Source organism: Echinops telfairi, unplaced genomic scaffold (assembly GCF_000313985.2).
Source record: "Echinops telfairi isolate 266 unplaced genomic scaffold, ASM31398v2 ScPeMD7_8;HRSCAF=38, whole genome shotgun sequence".
In the NCBI taxonomy this organism is placed as follows: Eukaryota; Metazoa; Chordata; class Mammalia; order Afrosoricida; family Tenrecidae; genus Echinops; species Echinops telfairi.
The window spans coordinates 9852755-9870772 of record NW_022103905.1 but is presented as its reverse complement, the minus strand read 5'-3'; the positions used below and the strand labels follow the sequence as shown (position 1 = coordinate 9870772).

Here is an 18018-nt window from a genome sequence, read left to right as displayed (position 1 = left end):
TCTTCACTTAAGCCCCTGGCATCAGCTCCTCATTTTTTCTCCTTCCTCCCCGCTCCCCGCTCCCTCAGGAGCCCTTGATAATTTATAATTTTGTCATACCTTGTCCTGTGGGACACAGCACATTCTATTGCTTTTCTTATCTCTCTGGTTGCCCCATCGTAGTTTGCTGTTATCACCTAATTCCACCTACATTTACACAGGGCCGCAGACAGTTTCTGGAGGTCTTTTCAGCAGAGTTGCCCAGTGCAATTCGTTGGCACTAGCTTTTTTTGACTATTGCTCCACGGGCATTGATTGAGGAATCGAAGTAAAATGAAATCCTTTACAGTCACAATTATTCTCTTCATTTGTCACATGGTACTTATTGGTCCATCTGTGAGGATTTTGCATTCTTTATTGAGGTCTAATCCATGCTGAAGGTCTTTGACCTTCATTATTGATTACTTCAAGCCCTGTTTACTTTCAAAAGGCAAACAAGATTGTTTTGTCTGCATATTGAATGAAGGTTATTCTTCCTCCAGTCGTGATGCCATATAGTCATTTGGTTCATTTTCTTGGATTATTTGCTTAGCATACAGATGGAAGAAGTACGATGAAAGAATCCAACCTAACACACATCGTTTCTGATCCTAAACTTCATAGCATCCCTTTGTTTTGTCACATTGACTTCCACTTCCTCAATGTACAGGTCCCACAAGAGCATAATAAAACTAGCTAATTCACTCACTCACTGCCATCAAGTCAGCTTCAACTTAGAGCTAGCTACCTTATAGGACAGGGTAGCACTGCCCCTGTGCGTTTCTGAGACCGTACCTATTTATTTATGGGGAGTAGAAAGCCTTGCGTTTCTCCTATAGACTGGCTGGTGACCAGGCCTTAGCAGCCCAACATGTGGCTACTATTCCATCAAGACTCCAAGCATAACTAATTGTTTTGGAATTCCCACTCATTAAAATGTTATCCACAGTTTGTTATGATCCACATGGTTAGCTCCTTTTGCATAGTCAAAACAGGTAAACATCTTTCTGTTATCTTCTTCTCTCAGACAAGATCCATCTGATGTCAGCAATGATATCCCTCATTCCACATCCTCTTCTGAACTGGCTTGAATTTCTGGCAGTTCCCTTTCAACGTAGTACTGCAACTTTTAAATTACCTTCAGCAAAACTTTACTTGAGTGTGATAGTAATGATATTGTTTAATAATGCCTATATTCTACTCAATTATCTTTCTTTGGAATAGGCACAGATATGAATCTCTGTCAGTCTGTTGGCCACATTTTAGGGCATAGATGAGTGAGGGCTTCCAGCATTGCATTCATTTGTTAAAGCATCTCAACTGGTATTCCATCCAGCCTTGGTTTTTGCAGGTACCATCAGTTCAACTTAACTTCTTTCAATTCCATCAGTAATTCTTGATCATGCATTACCTTCTGAAACGGTTGAACATCAACCAATTCTGTTTGGTACAGTGAGAGTATGTATTCACTGTGTTCTTTTGATGCTCCCTGGGTTGTTTAGGATTTTAGAATCCTTCAGTATTTCAGCTGAATGCTTTAAATTTTTCTTCAGTTCTTTAATTTTGAAAGGTGAAAATGTGTTCTTTCCTTTTTTTTTTTTTTTAAATCCAGGCCATTGCACATTTCATTACAATGTTTTACTTCCTGAGCTACCTTTGCCATTTCTCTCTCTCTTACGTCTTTGTTTCTTCCTCCTTGTGTTAGCAACTCTGCATTCAAGAGTGAGTTTCAGAGTCTCTTCTGATCTCCACTTTCCTGTCCTTTTATGATTGCTTATTTTGACTTTTAAAATTTTAACAGTTTTATTTGCATAAAGTTTGCATATAATTTCCTATTCTTTGAATGAATGGCTTTCTTCAGAAATGATGTTCTTGATGTAGTTACAGTTCATCTAACCTTTGGCCATTAGTGTTCAACATGGCAAACCTATTCTTGTTATGGTCTTGAAATTCAATGAGATATACTCAAGGTCATTATCTTGGCTCTTGGGGACTAATTTTAATATTCTTCAGCTTCATCCTGACCTTGCACGTGAGCAATTGGGGGTCTCTTCCATTGTCAGCCCGGGATATGTTTTGACTGATGATATGGAGCTTCTTCATCCGGGTTCCACAGATGATGTTATCGGTTGGATTCTTGTGTATTCCACCCGTTGAAGTCCACACTCATTCAGCATTTATGTTGTGAAAAAGATTTTTTGAGTGAATAAGTTGTTGGTCTTGCAAAATTCTGTCATGCAACCATTTCTATCATCAAGGCCACATTTTCCATTTACCAGTCCTTTTTTGTGAATCAAATGAAGGTTTAGAGAGTAGATCAGTTTTCCATTCAATAATTCATGTACCCTTTGTTTCATACCATTAATTGCAATCCTCATGGAGATTGCAAAGATAGGAAGAAGTCTTACTTGTTGCATTCACGTTTTCAAGATAAAATGCTAATTTTCTAGTATCTTTCTGTATATCTATGTATGTAATAGATTTCCAATTTGGACCCTGATCCACATGAGGTTTTGATAATCTCCTCCTTCGGGGAAATTGGGCAGGAGGGGAAGATTACATGAAGTTATACTTTTAAAATGTGGCTGCCAGGTCATTAAGCATCGTAGATTTACAGAAAAAGATTTCTCAATTTCAAGTTATCTAAACTGAATTGTGAAAGACAGGGGAGGAGACTGGCCTTTTCCTTCACCCTCAACTGGGAGAACCAAAACCTTGCAATTTCCATTTGCTTGAATTTGCAGCAAGTCCTGAAAGAGGAGCTGCTGTAATGAGGAGCTTGGTGGGCGTGGCAGAAGGGGCTGGAGTGCCCCTTTGGAGGGTCTCTGCCTTTTCCTTTGCGACGCCTGCAGGTTTCTGTGGAACCTCTCGTGCCTTGGTGGGGCACAGTGTGAAATCCACTATCGTAGGTTACACCCGATTGGTTAGGTGAAAGTGATGCTGAGATGAATAAGGTAAAGCAAATGGTACAGTGTTAAGTAATATCTCAGAGAAAGCACTTAAAAAGATTTGCTGTATAGTTAAATTACCCCAAAAAGCCAGATGTTAAAGGAAACATACACTTCATTGTACAGTATCAATGAGAGTGAGTCCCAAGATGGAAACAAAAGCCCAAGTGTTTACATTTTTCAAGACAGTACACATTTCTCAAGAATATATCATTTCACGGTTTCATAGAAATCAAAGCTTTTACATAAGTGAACATTTCGTGTTTTTATTTTTTTACTGTGTTGCTACCCTTAAGTATGAAACACTATAAGGTACATAGTTTCTGTTAATTAAGACACAGTTATTTAGGCCTCTAATCAGAGAGTTAGAACTAAGTGAACTGATGAAGTGAGCCCTGGTGCTGTGCGCATACATCTTCCAAGTGGCCCCTGATGTGGTACCTGAGCTGCTCCTTGGAACGGGGGTCAGGAAATGATGCTCCTCAAGCTAAGCTGACTCGTCACACTTTCCCATGGTTGTAAGGGGAAAACAAGTGAAAGATAAAGAAGAGTGTGTTTCAGAGACCTTGGGGTTCATAAGCCTAATATATTTATCATCTAGCCCTTTACTGAAAAGAAATTTTTTTTGCTGACTCCTCACTTAGAGCTTGGAGCAATTTATATTTTAAAAGATTTCTGCCCTGATAGCTCTCTTCAGAAAGAATAGATAACAACAGCTGACAGTGTAGTCTCATTCTTCTCCTTCTCACTGGCACCGAGAAGCTGGGATCTGGTGGCAACATCTCTTCAGGACCACGACTGTGACTTCAGTGTGAGCATTTTAGTGGAGGAATGTGGTATCAGGACTCATTTCAGAATCACTGTGACATAGAGAAAACTGATGATGGACAAACTGTCAATTTACCTGTCAAGAACTGTATTTTCTAGAGTAATAATGCCATTTAAAATTTGACCTTGTTCTACAGGCAGTCCCTGGATTCAGAATGAAGTTCTGTTCCTAAGTCTGTCTTTAAGTCAAGTTTGTACTTAAGTCAAAACAGTTCTGTATGGTCCTTATCTAAAGTCAGTGAGTCAAATGTTTGCCTTAGTATGTGTTATATAGTGTACCTTTCTATGAATAAAAACATTACAGAAATAGTTTCAAATGGCTAAATGGTTTTAATGTAATAAATACAGTAATAATAGCAACAGCATTTTATTGTGCATTGCAAAGTTGTGCCCCTTCATTATGATGTACATTCAACTTTAAATATAACAAGCTTTGCGGGGGAGTGTTGGTTTGGAAGCTGAGTTATGCATGAGTCAGACCACCTTTGTAACATGGAAACATATACATATACACACCCATCTATGTATATATGTGTATCATGTATTCGTTTTTAGGTGGAGCTTGATTTAAAAGCTTCAAGTCACTTAAATATTGAGCTGTGAAGGTGTAAATTAATCTTGTATCGACTTACGTGTTTTGCAGGATGACTGTCTTTTGAAAGTGTGGTACCCTATGACTGGTTGGAAGTCTTCAATTATTCCTCAGGATCACCTTGAAGTGAAAAGGAGGCAGGCGTGTACTCAGTTTTCCTTTGTTTATTTGGCACATCCCCGAGCGGTGACAGGTTTTTCGTGGCGTAAAACTAGCAAGTATATGCCCAGGTTAGACAAATGTATCATATAACTTCAGCTTGTATGCGTCTGTATATTATCCACATGCATAAGCAATACAAACAAAGCTCCTTTTACTGTCTTGATGTGGTGGTGACTAAGAATGCAGGCCCTGGAATTTGAAAAAACAAACAAACAAACAACTGAATTCAAATGGTTGACATTGCCATTTGCTGTGTCAGCTTTTGACTAAATTACTTAAACTGTCTATACCTCGGCTTTCTGAAGTAGGGCTCTACCTGCTTTGTAGATTCCCCTGGATTGTTCCCTTGCCCCTAAGGACCCATGTTGTCCACTTTGGGGAATACTGGTTTAGATGAAGGCAGATGATAGGAAATGATGGAGCTGCTGACATACGCCAGACAACCTAGTTGTGTTTGATGGCCTTTTTGTATGGCCATTCTGTAATTTGCAACATGTAGATTTTCTTTTGCTGGTTAGTTTGTTATTTTGCTGCGAAGACCCCACCAGTGCCTTAGAGCCTGTGCTCAGGCAGCACACGGTGATCTGCTGGCATTCATCTCTCTTTGTCAGCGCCCTTCCTAGCTTAGTGATGCTCACTGTGCTGCACACAGGGTCTTTGACTGGCTGCCTTTTCCCATGCCACTTAATTTGTAAAACCATTAGAAGCACAGTGCATCATTTTTTTTAGGCTCCCTGGTTCAAAGTGTGATTTTAATGGAGTAAGAGAAGTGTCACAGGCAGCTAGGCTGCTTCCATTTCATGGTAACTGACCGTAGCGTAGTGTCTAGCCTGACACCTTACAGATGTGAGCAGGTAATCAGTGAGCATGCAAGACAATCCGTGGAAATCTTTTAGCACTCTTAGACAAATAGCTACGCATAGACTATGCTGATTGTATACCAGTGTCATCTTTATATGTGAAGAGTCAAGTATCAGTAACTATAAAAGATGAAGGTAGGGAAGTGGTAGTTACGGTTGCTTTTCTTTCTCTTCATCATCAGAGGCTCTGTCTGTAACGTGCTGCTAACCTCATGCCATGATGGTGTCTGCCGGCTCTGGGCAGAAACCTTATTACCGGAGGACTGTCTCTTGGGTGAGCAGATCTGCGAGAGGACCACGTCTAGCATCGCTAGCAGTCTTTCTCATGCTGGAGTCCACAAAGACAGAATACAGCATGCTCTCGAGGTACTGTATCCTTTGGGATGCTGAATGAATTGTCCAGTGGAACTTCATAAGCAAAAGGTGCAGGTGGTACTTGTAGTACATGTAAGAACGAACCTCACTGCAATTTGCATGCAACTTACGGCTTTCAGACGGCTAATTTTACATCAGTGAGAGCCCAAAGATAGACAGGCACTCTTTTGGACTGGTAGTCCATGTAAATAATGTAATATAAATTCTTTCCTTTTGCATGTCAAATATAAGAACTAGGAGTAAGCAATTTTAATAGTGAAACATGTTTAAGTCCTTAAAATTGTTTGTAATTAAAGTTTTCTCACTTGTTTCATGAGGGTTAAATTTTCCTTTCTTGCTCTGATTAAAAAGGACTATTTTGATCCTTAAGGGTAAGGATGTTGTTTATTAGGATGTTAGACACGAAAGAACCTATAGGATTGCTTTGCACTTTCCATGTTGTAGTATTGTGAAACAGAAATTCTTTCACCAACTTTGCTGCAGGATAGCAGTGCTTTCTGTGAATAAGTTAGATTGCTTATAGATAGTATAAACTGTTGTGTCCAGATGTGATTAAAGAAAAAAAAAAAGAGGCCTACACAATATTAAAAATGGCCAGAAATGCATTATAATTAACTTAGATTTCTTGTTTCCATGGGGCCGTTTTCATTAGTCAAGGATATCCTGACATAAAATGCAAACTTGCTGCCATTGAGTCAATTCTGACTCACAGCAACCCTATCGATTAACAAATAGAAAGGAAAAAAAAGAATTTATGATCCAACTGTTCTGGTCATATGTGTATGTATTTTTCTTTCATTTTTACATGTTTGAGATCATATCATATAGTACTGTTTTATAACTTTTTACATTTAGTAATTAAAGTTTTATAATTTTTGTAATATAATTTTTGTATAATTTTGTAATATAAATCTTACATTTATATTAGCAGCTTAACTGTCTCACCAAGCAGAAACGTTTCAGGGGCATGATAGGCTAAGGATGTGTGGTCCTTAGAAGGTTATGTAAGCCTACTCTGATAGTGTCTGTGATTGAGCACTATCTGTACACTTCCAGCATTCAAAGCATAAATACAATTAAAAGTAGAAATAAGAATAGTGGAGTTTGTTTTGATATTTATTGAGATATTCTTTGGTTAGAGTTTGATGGAGGGGTTTCATCTCTAATCCTGTCATTAAAGAAAAAAGTACAACAAAGGGAGCAGAAGGAGGTGCCACATCACAGAACTGATACTGGTTTCCATATGTAAAGAGAGACCCCAGGCTCACTGCTGTAGAATCAGTTCTAATTCACAGTGGCCCTATAGGACAGAGTAGGATCCTACAGGGGTGATCTTCATGGAAATACACTGCCCGGTCACTTTCCCGTGGGGCAGCTGTTTGGGTTAGCCTGCTGACCCTTTAATTAGCAGGGAAGGTGCTATGATCAGTGCTGCACCTCCGGGGCTTCTGTGAAGGGAGGACCGTGGAAATTAAAAGGATCAGACGTAGGGCCATTTTAATGGAGAAAGAACTGATAGGACTTAATGATGAATCTCCCTCTCACATGCCATTCACCATGCCACACTTTATTATAAAGCATGAAAACAAGGCAAATGGTCTTGGTGATATGGAAGGATCATGTCCAGAGGGACCTGGCCCATTGTTCAGAATACGCCTGATGATTGGGTATGCTACTAGAGAGCTTTACTATCTAGCACCCCTCCCTTAAAGTTGTGCCACCGGTGAGTTCTTTGCTGTGTACTCCTATATATCTAAGTAGCTTCCCCTCTCTATCCAGTGTTTTTACCTTTTCTTCTAACAGAGATTACATCTGATTATTTAGATGTTTGCTTTTAAATGAGAATTTTTGAGGAAATATTCTCCTTTTGGGTAAAAATTTTCTCCCTGTACTTCCGTCACCTCTCAGTACTAGTGTATTTTGAACAACCAACCTACCAAGTCACCAGACTTCAGATCTCCTGATGGTCTCAGGGATTTGCATAGAGAACATGAGTTTTTCTGAGTCATTTCTCTCTGCTTTGAACTCTAAACTCTACACCAGCTGTGCGGAATATTTTCAGCATTGTTCTAGCATATGTAAGAAAGTTTCTTTTCAAATAGGTTTTACAGAGAGGAAAATCTTAAAATCTGTAATAATCAGAAGTACTTGGGTTAAATATTTTTGCTTATTTTATTGTTATCTTCCACATGTGTAAATCTCTAGTCTGCCTGTTTTACTGGTAATTTAACACTCTGTAACATAATAGTTTGCTGCCAACTATATATATTTAAGTAATTAAAAATATTTGAAACATTAGTGACTGACTAATAAACTATTAAGTTATTGGCCCAAAAAAAGGGTACTTTGGTTGGCATTTGTTATACCTCCCAGAGTTGGGTTCAGCAATTATGTTTTATTTCAGACCATACACCATCTGAAAAATTTAAGAAAAGGACAAAGAAGATCTTCTGTTCTTGTAACTCACACTGAAGTAATGCCTGACCAGACTGGAACACACGAAGTTCAAAGGCATATTTCCCACCATGCAAATGCACTGTGTCATTTTCACATTGCTGCAAGCATCAATCCAGCCACAGGTAAAGTATAGCAAAGTTTTGTTTTGTGTAGAGACATTGTTAACATCTTATTCCATAGGCTTTCATTCTCAGCCTCTCAGTTTATACCTCTGTTCCCTTCTCTCTGGTCTTCTGGCTGAGTCATTTGGATGTTCTCTCAATCTTAACAATTTCAGACTGTTAGCTTTGAAAAAGAACTTCCTGGAGTAATAAAAAAACTATTGTGGTTATTTAATGTGGAATATTAACTATATGCAATGAATTTAGCACTGCTACAATAATGTAATCTAAAATATAGTTCATATTCCAATATAGGCTTTTAAAAAATGGATCCAGAATCTAGTCAAAGATCAGACATTGCACTTGCTTGCCATTTCTCGTTAGTGTGAAATTTAGAACATCCCCTCTGTGGTTTCTTATTTCTTGGTTGCCTTATCAACTGTCTTAAAATCTGAATATTTACAATTAGATTGAGGTTAGATATTTTTAACCAGGATTCTTTATCAGCAATATAGTGTTTTATAGGACTGTTAATTTGCAGATCTAATTTTATAGAATTTTTTTCCTCCCCCAAACCAAACTATCTCCAGGAACTGGAATGAAAGAATAATTTAAAATTTTATCTAACACTAATATTTATTAAATAGAACAGTCCTAGAACATCTTGTACATTTGAAGAAGCAATTTTATTTGTGTATAACTCAAGTGTCATACAATTCACTAGTTCAGTCATATTGAGAAGAGCTGGACAATCATCACCACAATTTTAGAATATTTTCTTCTTTCTTGTACTCATTATTGTTTGCACCCCATTTCCCCCAACCTCCCTTGTAATACCCCTAAGAAACCATTAATCCAGTTACTTAACTGCTTCTGTACACTTGCCTATCCTGGATTTCATATACAGAAAGTAGAAAATATTAAAAACTAGAACAAATTTAAAGTGAGTCAAATGATAAGGTGTTAACTTTTAACCTAATTTGCAATAATCCATTTTCTAATGCACGCTGCATGATACAGCAAGGCTATTCACATCTCTGGTTCTTGGTCAGAGGGAATTCACCAGAGGCTTAATCCACATGTATTTCTCCTTCACTTTTTTTTTTAAGTTAAGCAACTTTAAAATGGTCCAAAAGGGAGATCAAATAATAATATATTATATTTTAACCTAGTGACATCTGTCATAATTGGCATTACAGTGCTCTCTGTCTGATAACAAGGCTATTCAGCATCCCTTGACTGTGGCCAGAGGGGATTCACCAGAGGCTTAATCCATGTGTGGAGCCTGCAAATGGATTTTGTGCTTCCACCATCATCCAAAATCTCTGCAGACCAAGTGTTCACACTTTAAGTGCTGATACCCTTCTGTCCTTTGGACTTGGGTTTTATTACTTGCAATCCGCAGCTCACAGACTGCTGTGCTTCTTCCATAGAGTTAGTTGATTCCCTCACTTAGATGGCTGCTTGTATGAAGATAAGCCTTTACTATCCCCAATGCTACTTTTTCTGCTGGTTTCCTCACCACGCTTTGCTGTAGCACCCATGTCTTCAGCGATCTTTATGCGGGTGAGCATCAAGAGGGCCGTGTCATAAGAACTAATTGTTCTTAAATGAGGACTAGAATTAACTGTGAGCCCCAAATCCGTAGAATCTATAATGTATTTTTTCTTTAGACTACCACTTCTTTTAGTAGGGAACAGTTTTTGTTGTTGTCGTTGAGTGATTTGTGATATTAAGATTAATTTTAATGATCCCAAATGGGGAAATTCAGCTCTCTTTAGACGTTTTCCAGCCTGTGTACCTGTCTGTCTTCTTTTTTTTTCATGTCTGTCTTCTTGGTATTATTTTTCTTATGCTTTTTAAATGAAGTTTTAAACAACATTCACGGAATAGAGTGAAACTCTGATTTCCTCCACTTAGATTCAACAATTGTTATCATTTCGTATAACTTTATTCTCTCTCTCCCATATAAGGGGGTAACCCCCCCAAAACTGGCAAAAAGCCCCCTGTGCTGGAGGGAGCTTTCATTTTTCCCATTAGGCCAGCATTGAGCAACTTGCTCTGAGTTAGTGCACCCAGTGGTGTTGCCTGGAAAGGTTCTCTCTGGTCACAGTGAATTTTTTTATAAAAGCAGTTTTGCTTGAACCTCATTGTTTGTGATGGCCAATTTAAGAGATCAGTGTGTGGCTGTTTTCTGCTCAGCAAATGCCACAGAAACTGTTGTGATGTTGAACACAGCTTACAAGCTCTATGAGAAAAACTCAAGTGTACGAGTGGTTTCCTCGTTTCAAAAGAAGTGGAGTGTCGATTGATGACCAACCTCGTTCTGGACATCTGTCAATTCCCCGAATGGATGACAATGTTGACAAAATTCTTGCACTTGTTAAATACTGACAGACCATTGAGGAGGTGGGGAAGTTCTGGATTCTGCTGGATTCAGTGCATTTTAACACAACAGTTGGGAATGAGAAGGGTCACTGTGACATGTGTACCTTGGGTTCTGCCTGACCAGGCAAAGAGTGTCCACTGGTCATATGCCACACGCTTTGCAAAGACAGCTCTTAAGCGACAGACTTTTTTCCAAGGTCGTTACTGGTGATGAGGCCTGGTGCTATTCTGACCACCCCGAAAGCAAACATCAGTCAAGACGCCATGGTCACCTTGCCCAAAAAAGCTTATCAAGTGGGCTCAAAGATCACGGTGATGCTTATTTTTTATTTTTATTTTTTGATGTCAGGGACATAGTGCATTTGGAGTTCGTTCCACCAGGTCAGACTGTTAATCAAGCTCTCTAGTTAGAGGTTCTGAAAAGATTGAGTCACAGTGTACAACAATAATAAAGGCCTGGTTTGTGGCAGACAGGGGACTGCTTTTGCCACCATGGCAATGCACCTGCTCATGTAGCCATCTCTGCACCAGTTTGGGGCAATAAAACAACATGTCTCTCTTGCCTCACACACTTTACTCACCTGACCTCACTCCATGTGACTTCTTTTTGTTTCTGTGAATATAGAGGGACATGAAAGGACAGTGATTTGAAGGTGTGAAAGAGGTAAAGAAAAAAAACAAGGGCGGCGCTGTCAGTCAGCATCCAAATAGATGAGTTTGAAAAATGTTTCCAAAAATGGAATCACAGATTTGACAAATGTACTAAATGTTAAGTGTAATAGAGAGTACTTTGAAGGTGATAAGGTTGTTTTGTTAAAAAAAAAATTAAACACATGGTTTTGGGAAAAATATTCCGGTTTTTTTGGGGGGGCACCCCCTGTATATGTACCAAACAAAACAAAATCTCCTGTCATCTGGTTCTGACTAATAGTGACCCTGCATAGGGTTTTTGAGGCTATAAATCTTTATGGAAGCAGATAGCTTGATCTTTCTTGTGGAGTGGCTGGCGGATTTGAATCACCAATCTTAAAGTTAGTAGTCCAAGGCTTACCTTGTAGTCACACACACACACACACACACACACACACACACACACACACACAGATTTTAAAATAAGTTGCTAAAATGATACATCACTCTTATATACTTAAAAACTATCATTTAAACATAAGGAAATTTTTAGTTATAAGAATGATAACTATAGTATTAGTCTCTTAACCAAGAAAAGTAGAAATAATTCCTAAATATTGTGCATATAGTCCGTATTTAAACTTCTCCAGCTATGTCACAAATGTTTCTTATTGTGCTCTTTAGTTTTCTGTCCCTGTCACCACCCCTTAATAGGATTCATTCAAGCATCATACATTATATGTGCTATATACCATTAAATCCTAATATTTATGCTTACCATTAAAATTAATGAAAGCTTAAAATAAGTCCCACTAGATTTGTGTTGATTTGCTTATATAGTTTCTATGTATTGAAAACTTCATTATTATAGTCATTTATAATAATTTTAAAGAAATTAAACTCTAATACTAAAATCTTACCTCTTTTCTTTCCACAGATATCCCAAATGTCTTGGCTGGTACAGCATTTAATGTTGATGATGGAAATGGGGGCTTTGTGGTTCATTGGTTAAACAACAAGGAATTTCATTTTACATCATCTACTGAGATATTTATGCAGCAATTACGAAAACTTTCTGAAAAGCAGGCAGATCATGAAAGTGATTATGGTGACAGAGAGGATGAGGAGCATTCACTGGAGGAGAGAGAGAGGGGCTTACATATGAAGCTAGACCATGGTTAGTATCTGTGCTTAGAGTTTTGTGTCTTTAAAATGGCAAAACATTTTTTAAGTCATTTTATTGGGGACTCTTACAGCCCTTATCACAATCCGTACATCCATCCATTGTGTCAACCACATTTGTACATTTGTTGCCATCATTTTCAAAACATTTTTTTTTCTACTTGAGCCTTTGGTATCAGCTCATTTCCCCCCACCCCCACCCTCCCTCCGTCATGAATCCTTAATAATTTATAAAAATTTTTTTTCATGTCTTACACCGACCGCTGCCTACCTTCACACACGTTTCTGTTGTCTGTCCCCCTGGCAGTCGGTATCTGTAGATCACTGTGATCGGTTCCCTCTTTCTCCCTCCACCTTCCCCTTCCCTTCCTGGTATCACTACTCTCATTATTGGTCCTGAGGGTTTTATCTGTCCTGGATTCCCTGTGTTTCCAGCTCTTACCTTTACCAGTGTACATGCTCTGGTCTAGCTGGATTTGTAAGGTAGAATTGAGGTCATAACAGTGGGGGGGTGGGTGAGCATTAAAGAAGTAGAGGAAAGTTATATGTTTCATTGGTGCTATACTGCATCCTGACTGGCTCGTCTCGTCCTTGTGACCCTTTTGTAAGGGAATGTACAATTGTCCACAGATGGGCTTTGAGTCTCTACTCTGCGCTCCCCCTCATTCCCATTTATATGATTTTTTTGTTCTGGGTCTTTGATGTCTGATACCTGATCCCATCGCCACTTCATGATCATACAGGCTGGTGTGCTTCTTCCATGTGGGCTTTGTTGCTTCTCAGCTAGATGGCTGCTTGTTTATCTTCAGGCCTTTAAGACCCCAGACGCTATCAAAGTGTTCTTGTATTGAGGGAGTACTTGAGTATAGAGGCTCAATGTCTGTCTGCTACCGTAATACTTAACATAAAAATATATGTACACAGATCTATTTTCTTATTGTTATATATAAATATATTTACATATGTACATGCCTGTATTTAGACCTCTATAAATGCCCTTTGCCTTCTAGTTCTTTCCTCTATTTCATTTTCCTTTCATCTTGTCCCACTATCATGTTTGGCCTTCATTCAGGTTTCAGTAATTCCACTCGGCTACATAGCCCTTGAGCAAGCACCACCAACCATCCTTTGCCTTTCTTGCCATTGATTTTAGATCACTTGTTGTTCCTTTTTTCCTTGGGTTGGTTGACACCCTCCTTCCTTTCCCCCGCCTCCCCCTCTCCCATGTCCACCCAGAACCATTGGTCCCGTTGTTTTCTCCTCCAGATTATTTATCACGCCTATCTTATCTAGATAGACCTGAAGAGATAATAATATGCACAAAAACAAGACAGAGCAAAACAAAGCAACAAAAGAAAAGGAAAGAAAACAATAACAGAAAAACCAATGACAAAAAAAGAAAAGCCTATAAATAATTCCAGCTCTGTTTGTTGACCTTCAGGGGAGTGTTTTCTAGTCAAATCTGATGGGGTGCCACGCCCTGGCCCCAAAGTCTAATTTTGGTATTCCCGGGGACTTCGTTGCTCTGCTCCCCTTGCTGCTCTGTTGCACGCCCTTAGTGTTTTGCTCTGGTGTGGTGGGGTCAGATCAGCATAGTTCCCACACTGTGTCTCCAGTGTTGTCCCCCATAATGCTATGGGTCAGTGAGGGACATCGTGTCTCGTGGTGGGCCTGACCCTGTGGTCCTCTCCAACTTTTAAATTTTAATTCCTCCCTTCCTTCTTCTTCCTTTTTGCTTTTCCTTTCCTTCCATAAGTATTTGTTGATTCTGTTCTTAAGGACCAGGTACTTTGCTAGGTCCTAAAAAGTCATGTTGTTTTTTTGTGTTTAAAGTTTTATTTTGGAAGTTAAAACTTTTCTTGGGGAACAGGTTTTGCTGATGGTAATAATGATGATAGTTTGAATGACATTTGACTTACTGAAAAGTAAGAAAGATAGTAGTATTTAATTTAGACTACAAACTACTTTATTGCTCTTTTTAAACTATAAATTGGAAAAGGGATTTATTTTTAAGATAATATGCTGTCAATTATGTTATGTTAGGTGCCGTGGAATCGGCTCTGACTCACCCACCTTCTGTGCAGCAGAATGAAACACTGTCTAATCCTGTGACACCTCCACAGTCATTAGGTTTAAGTCCATTGATGCAGCCATTGGGGCTGGTCCATCTTGTTGACGGTCTTCCTGTTTTCCTCCGACCCTTCCTTCTACCAAGCATGATGTCCTTTCCCAGGTGCTGGTCTCTCCTGATAGCATGTCCAAGATACATGACAGGATATAAGATTTCACCATTCTTGTTCCTAAGGAGCATTCTGGTTCTACTTCTTCCAAGATAGATTTATTTGTTCTTCAGGCAGTCCAAATACTTTCAGTATTCTTTGCTAATATGGTCATTTAATGACATCAATTTTTTTCTAGCCGTCTTTATTCATCCATCTTTCCTGTGCATACGAGGCGATAGAAAACACTATGGTGTGTGTCAGGTGCACCTTAGTCCTCAAAGTAACATCCTTGCCCTTAAACACTTTAAACAGATCTTTTGCAGCAGATTTGCCCAATTTAATATATTATTTGATTTCTTGACTCAATTCCATGGCTGTAGACGGTGGATACAAGTAAAATGAAATCCATGACAACTTCAGCCTTTTCTTCGATGATCACCATGGCGTCATCTCGTGGTCTCCTCAGGATTTCGGTTTTCTGTCCATCGAAGGCTGCATCAGGAAACGCTCCCTCTCAGGAAGCGAGGCTTTCGTGTGCACATGGAAGGTTGTTAACAATCCGATGCCATGTTCGTTATATAGCCCACCTTTTCAGATTCTTTGCTCAGCATACAGAATGAATAAGCGTAGGGAAAGGATACAGCCTTGACACCCACCTTTTCTGGTTTTAAATTATGCAGTATTCCCTATTTTATTAGACCGCCTGCTTCTTGGTCTGCGTAAGTTCTGTGTGCACGCACGGAAGGGTTCTGGAAATCCCATTCTTTGAGATGTTATTCATTATTTGTTATGGTCCACATAGTTGAATGCCTTTGAATAGGCAATAAAACACAAAGAACATCTTTCTGGGTTTTGAATTATCTTTTATCTTTAGCAAAATGTTACTTGCATGTGATATTTATGATATTACTTCATAATTTCCACGTTCAGTTGGATCACCTTTCCTTAGAATGGGCACAAATATGGATCTCTCCAGTTGGTTGACTAAGTAACTGTCTTCCAAATTTCTTAGCATAGACTTATGAGTGCTTCTGGAGCTTCACCATCCTGTTGAAACATTTCAGTTGGTATTGCAACACTTCCTGGAGCTTGTTTGTAGGTAATGCCTTCAGGGTAGCTTGAACCTTTTCCCTCAACACCATTGTTTCTTGATTATATATGCTCCCTCTTGAAATGGGAAAATATCAACCAATTATTTTGTGTACAGTAACACTGCATTCCTTCCATATTCTTCTGATGCTTCCTGCATACTCCAATATTTGCCCATGGAATCCTTCAGTATACGAATTCTTCTTCACTTCTTTCAGATTAAAAATATGCTGAGCATGTTCAGATTAAAAATATGCTGAGCATGCACATTTCAGTGTAATGCTTTTCTTTGTCTTCTTGAGTTACCCTTTTAATATTTTCTATTCGGCTCTTTTACTTCATCATTTCTTCCATTTGCTCTAGCTGCTTTATTTTTAAGAATAAGTTTCAGAGTCTCTTCTGATATCCAATTTGTTCTTTTTCCCTTTCATGTCTTCTTTAATGATGTTTTGCGTTCTTCATGTATGACGTGCTTGATGCCATCCCACGGGCTGTCAGGTCTTCGGTCATTTGTGTACAGTGGATCCCATATGTTCTTGAGATGGTCTTTTAATTCAGATGAAATATACTCATGGTTATATTTTGGCTCTCATGGCTTGCTTTCATTTTCTTTAGCTCAACCTGAGCTTGCATATTAGCAACTGATGGTTTGTTCCACAGTCAGCCTCTGGTCTTTTGGGCTGATAATATTTAGCTTCTCCATTGTCTCTTCCCACAAATGTAGTCAGTTTGATTCTTTTGTATTTTATCTGGCAAACTCCACATATGTAGTTGTCTTTAATATTTTTGATAAAAGTTATTTGCAATGAAGAAATTGTTGGTCTTGCAAAATTCTACCATATGATAGCTAGCTTTGTTTCTATCAGCAGTGTTCACATGCCAATCACCAGTGATTATAATTCATCCTTATTGCATGTTTGATCAGTTTCAGCCTGAAGAACTTGGTAGAATTCTTCAGTTGCTTCATCACTGACTTCAATGATTGGTGCATTTGAATAAGAGTTGCATTAACTGGTCTTCCCTGTAGGTATACAGATGTTATCCTATCACACACAACATTGTACTTCAAGATATTGAAATGTTCTTTTTGACGATGAATGTAACAACATTACTCTTGAATCGGTCATTCCTGGCATAGTAGGCCATATGATGGTTTCATTCATAATAGTTCATACCAGTCCATTTTAGCTCACTAATGCTTAGATCTCTATGTGCTCCATTTCACTTTTGATAACTTCCCATTTTCCTAGATTCTTTTGTTTTGCTTATTGTAACCTAGGACGTATATGAAGTTTTATAGTACTATTAAGTACATAAGAATCCACAGTGGTACAGGGTGTTCCATGGTGGGCTGCTAACAGCAAGATTACTGGTTCAAACCTACCAGCTACTCATGGGAGCTAAGGCTGTCTGTCCCATAAAGATGTTGTCTCAGAAACCTTATATTGGGTCACTAATCAACTCGATGAGAGTGTTTTTTTTAACTATGAACTGATCATTTTATTTTCTGGTTCAGAATTATCCCTGGATAGAGAATCTGAGGCAGGTACAGGATCATCAGAGCATGAAGATGGGGAAAGAGAGGGAAGTCCTAGAATCTACTCACGACCTCGGATGCCAATGCCGCTGCCTACAGTCCTGCTTGACCGGAAGATTGAAATGTTGCTAACTGAATGGAATAAGAATCCTGACATGCTTTTTACCATACACCCTGTCGATGGTACCTTTCTAGTGTGGCATGTAAAGTATTTGGATGAATATAATCCTGGAATATTTAGACAAGTTCAGGTATATATTACTGATGAACTTATTAGTACATTAAAAAAATACATGTTAGTATACGTAGCTTTGGCAGGATTTCAGAATTATTAAACATACTATTTTTTTATAAGCAACTGAGAATATTTGCTTCCATAGGAGATTGAGAGCATCATTTTTAAAATTAAAAGGCATTTAATTTGGCCTTGAAAAGTTATGCTGAATGTTTAAAATTTGTGTGCATTGAGTTTTCTGGGAATCCACAATTTTAGGACTGACAGTAAGAAGCTACCCTGAAAATGTGACTCAGGATGAGCTTTCTCTAACATTGATTTCTCACGTAAATCAAGCTGGTTTTCTTGATTGTCCTTCTCAACTTTATTTTTAGCTAGATAAGTGTGTGTATAT

At 38.6% G+C, this 18018-nt stretch overlaps 1 protein-coding gene across 1 annotated transcript in view; it reads left to right on the top strand.

Annotated features, from left to right (window-relative positions):
* Positions 1 to 18018, top strand: part of DMXL2 (Dmx like 2) — a 160660-nt gene that overhangs the window by 49245 nt on the left and 93397 nt on the right. Inside the window, exons 6-10 of the mRNA XM_013006336.2 lie at positions 4438 to 4616; positions 5591 to 5774; positions 8188 to 8362; positions 12297 to 12536; positions 17369 to 17640. Of these exons, the coding sequence (XP_012861790.1) occupies positions 4438 to 4616; positions 5591 to 5774; positions 8188 to 8362; positions 12297 to 12536; positions 17369 to 17640 (1050 nt within the window). The remainder of the gene's footprint in view (positions 1 to 4437; positions 4617 to 5590; positions 5775 to 8187; positions 8363 to 12296; positions 12537 to 17368; positions 17641 to 18018) is intronic.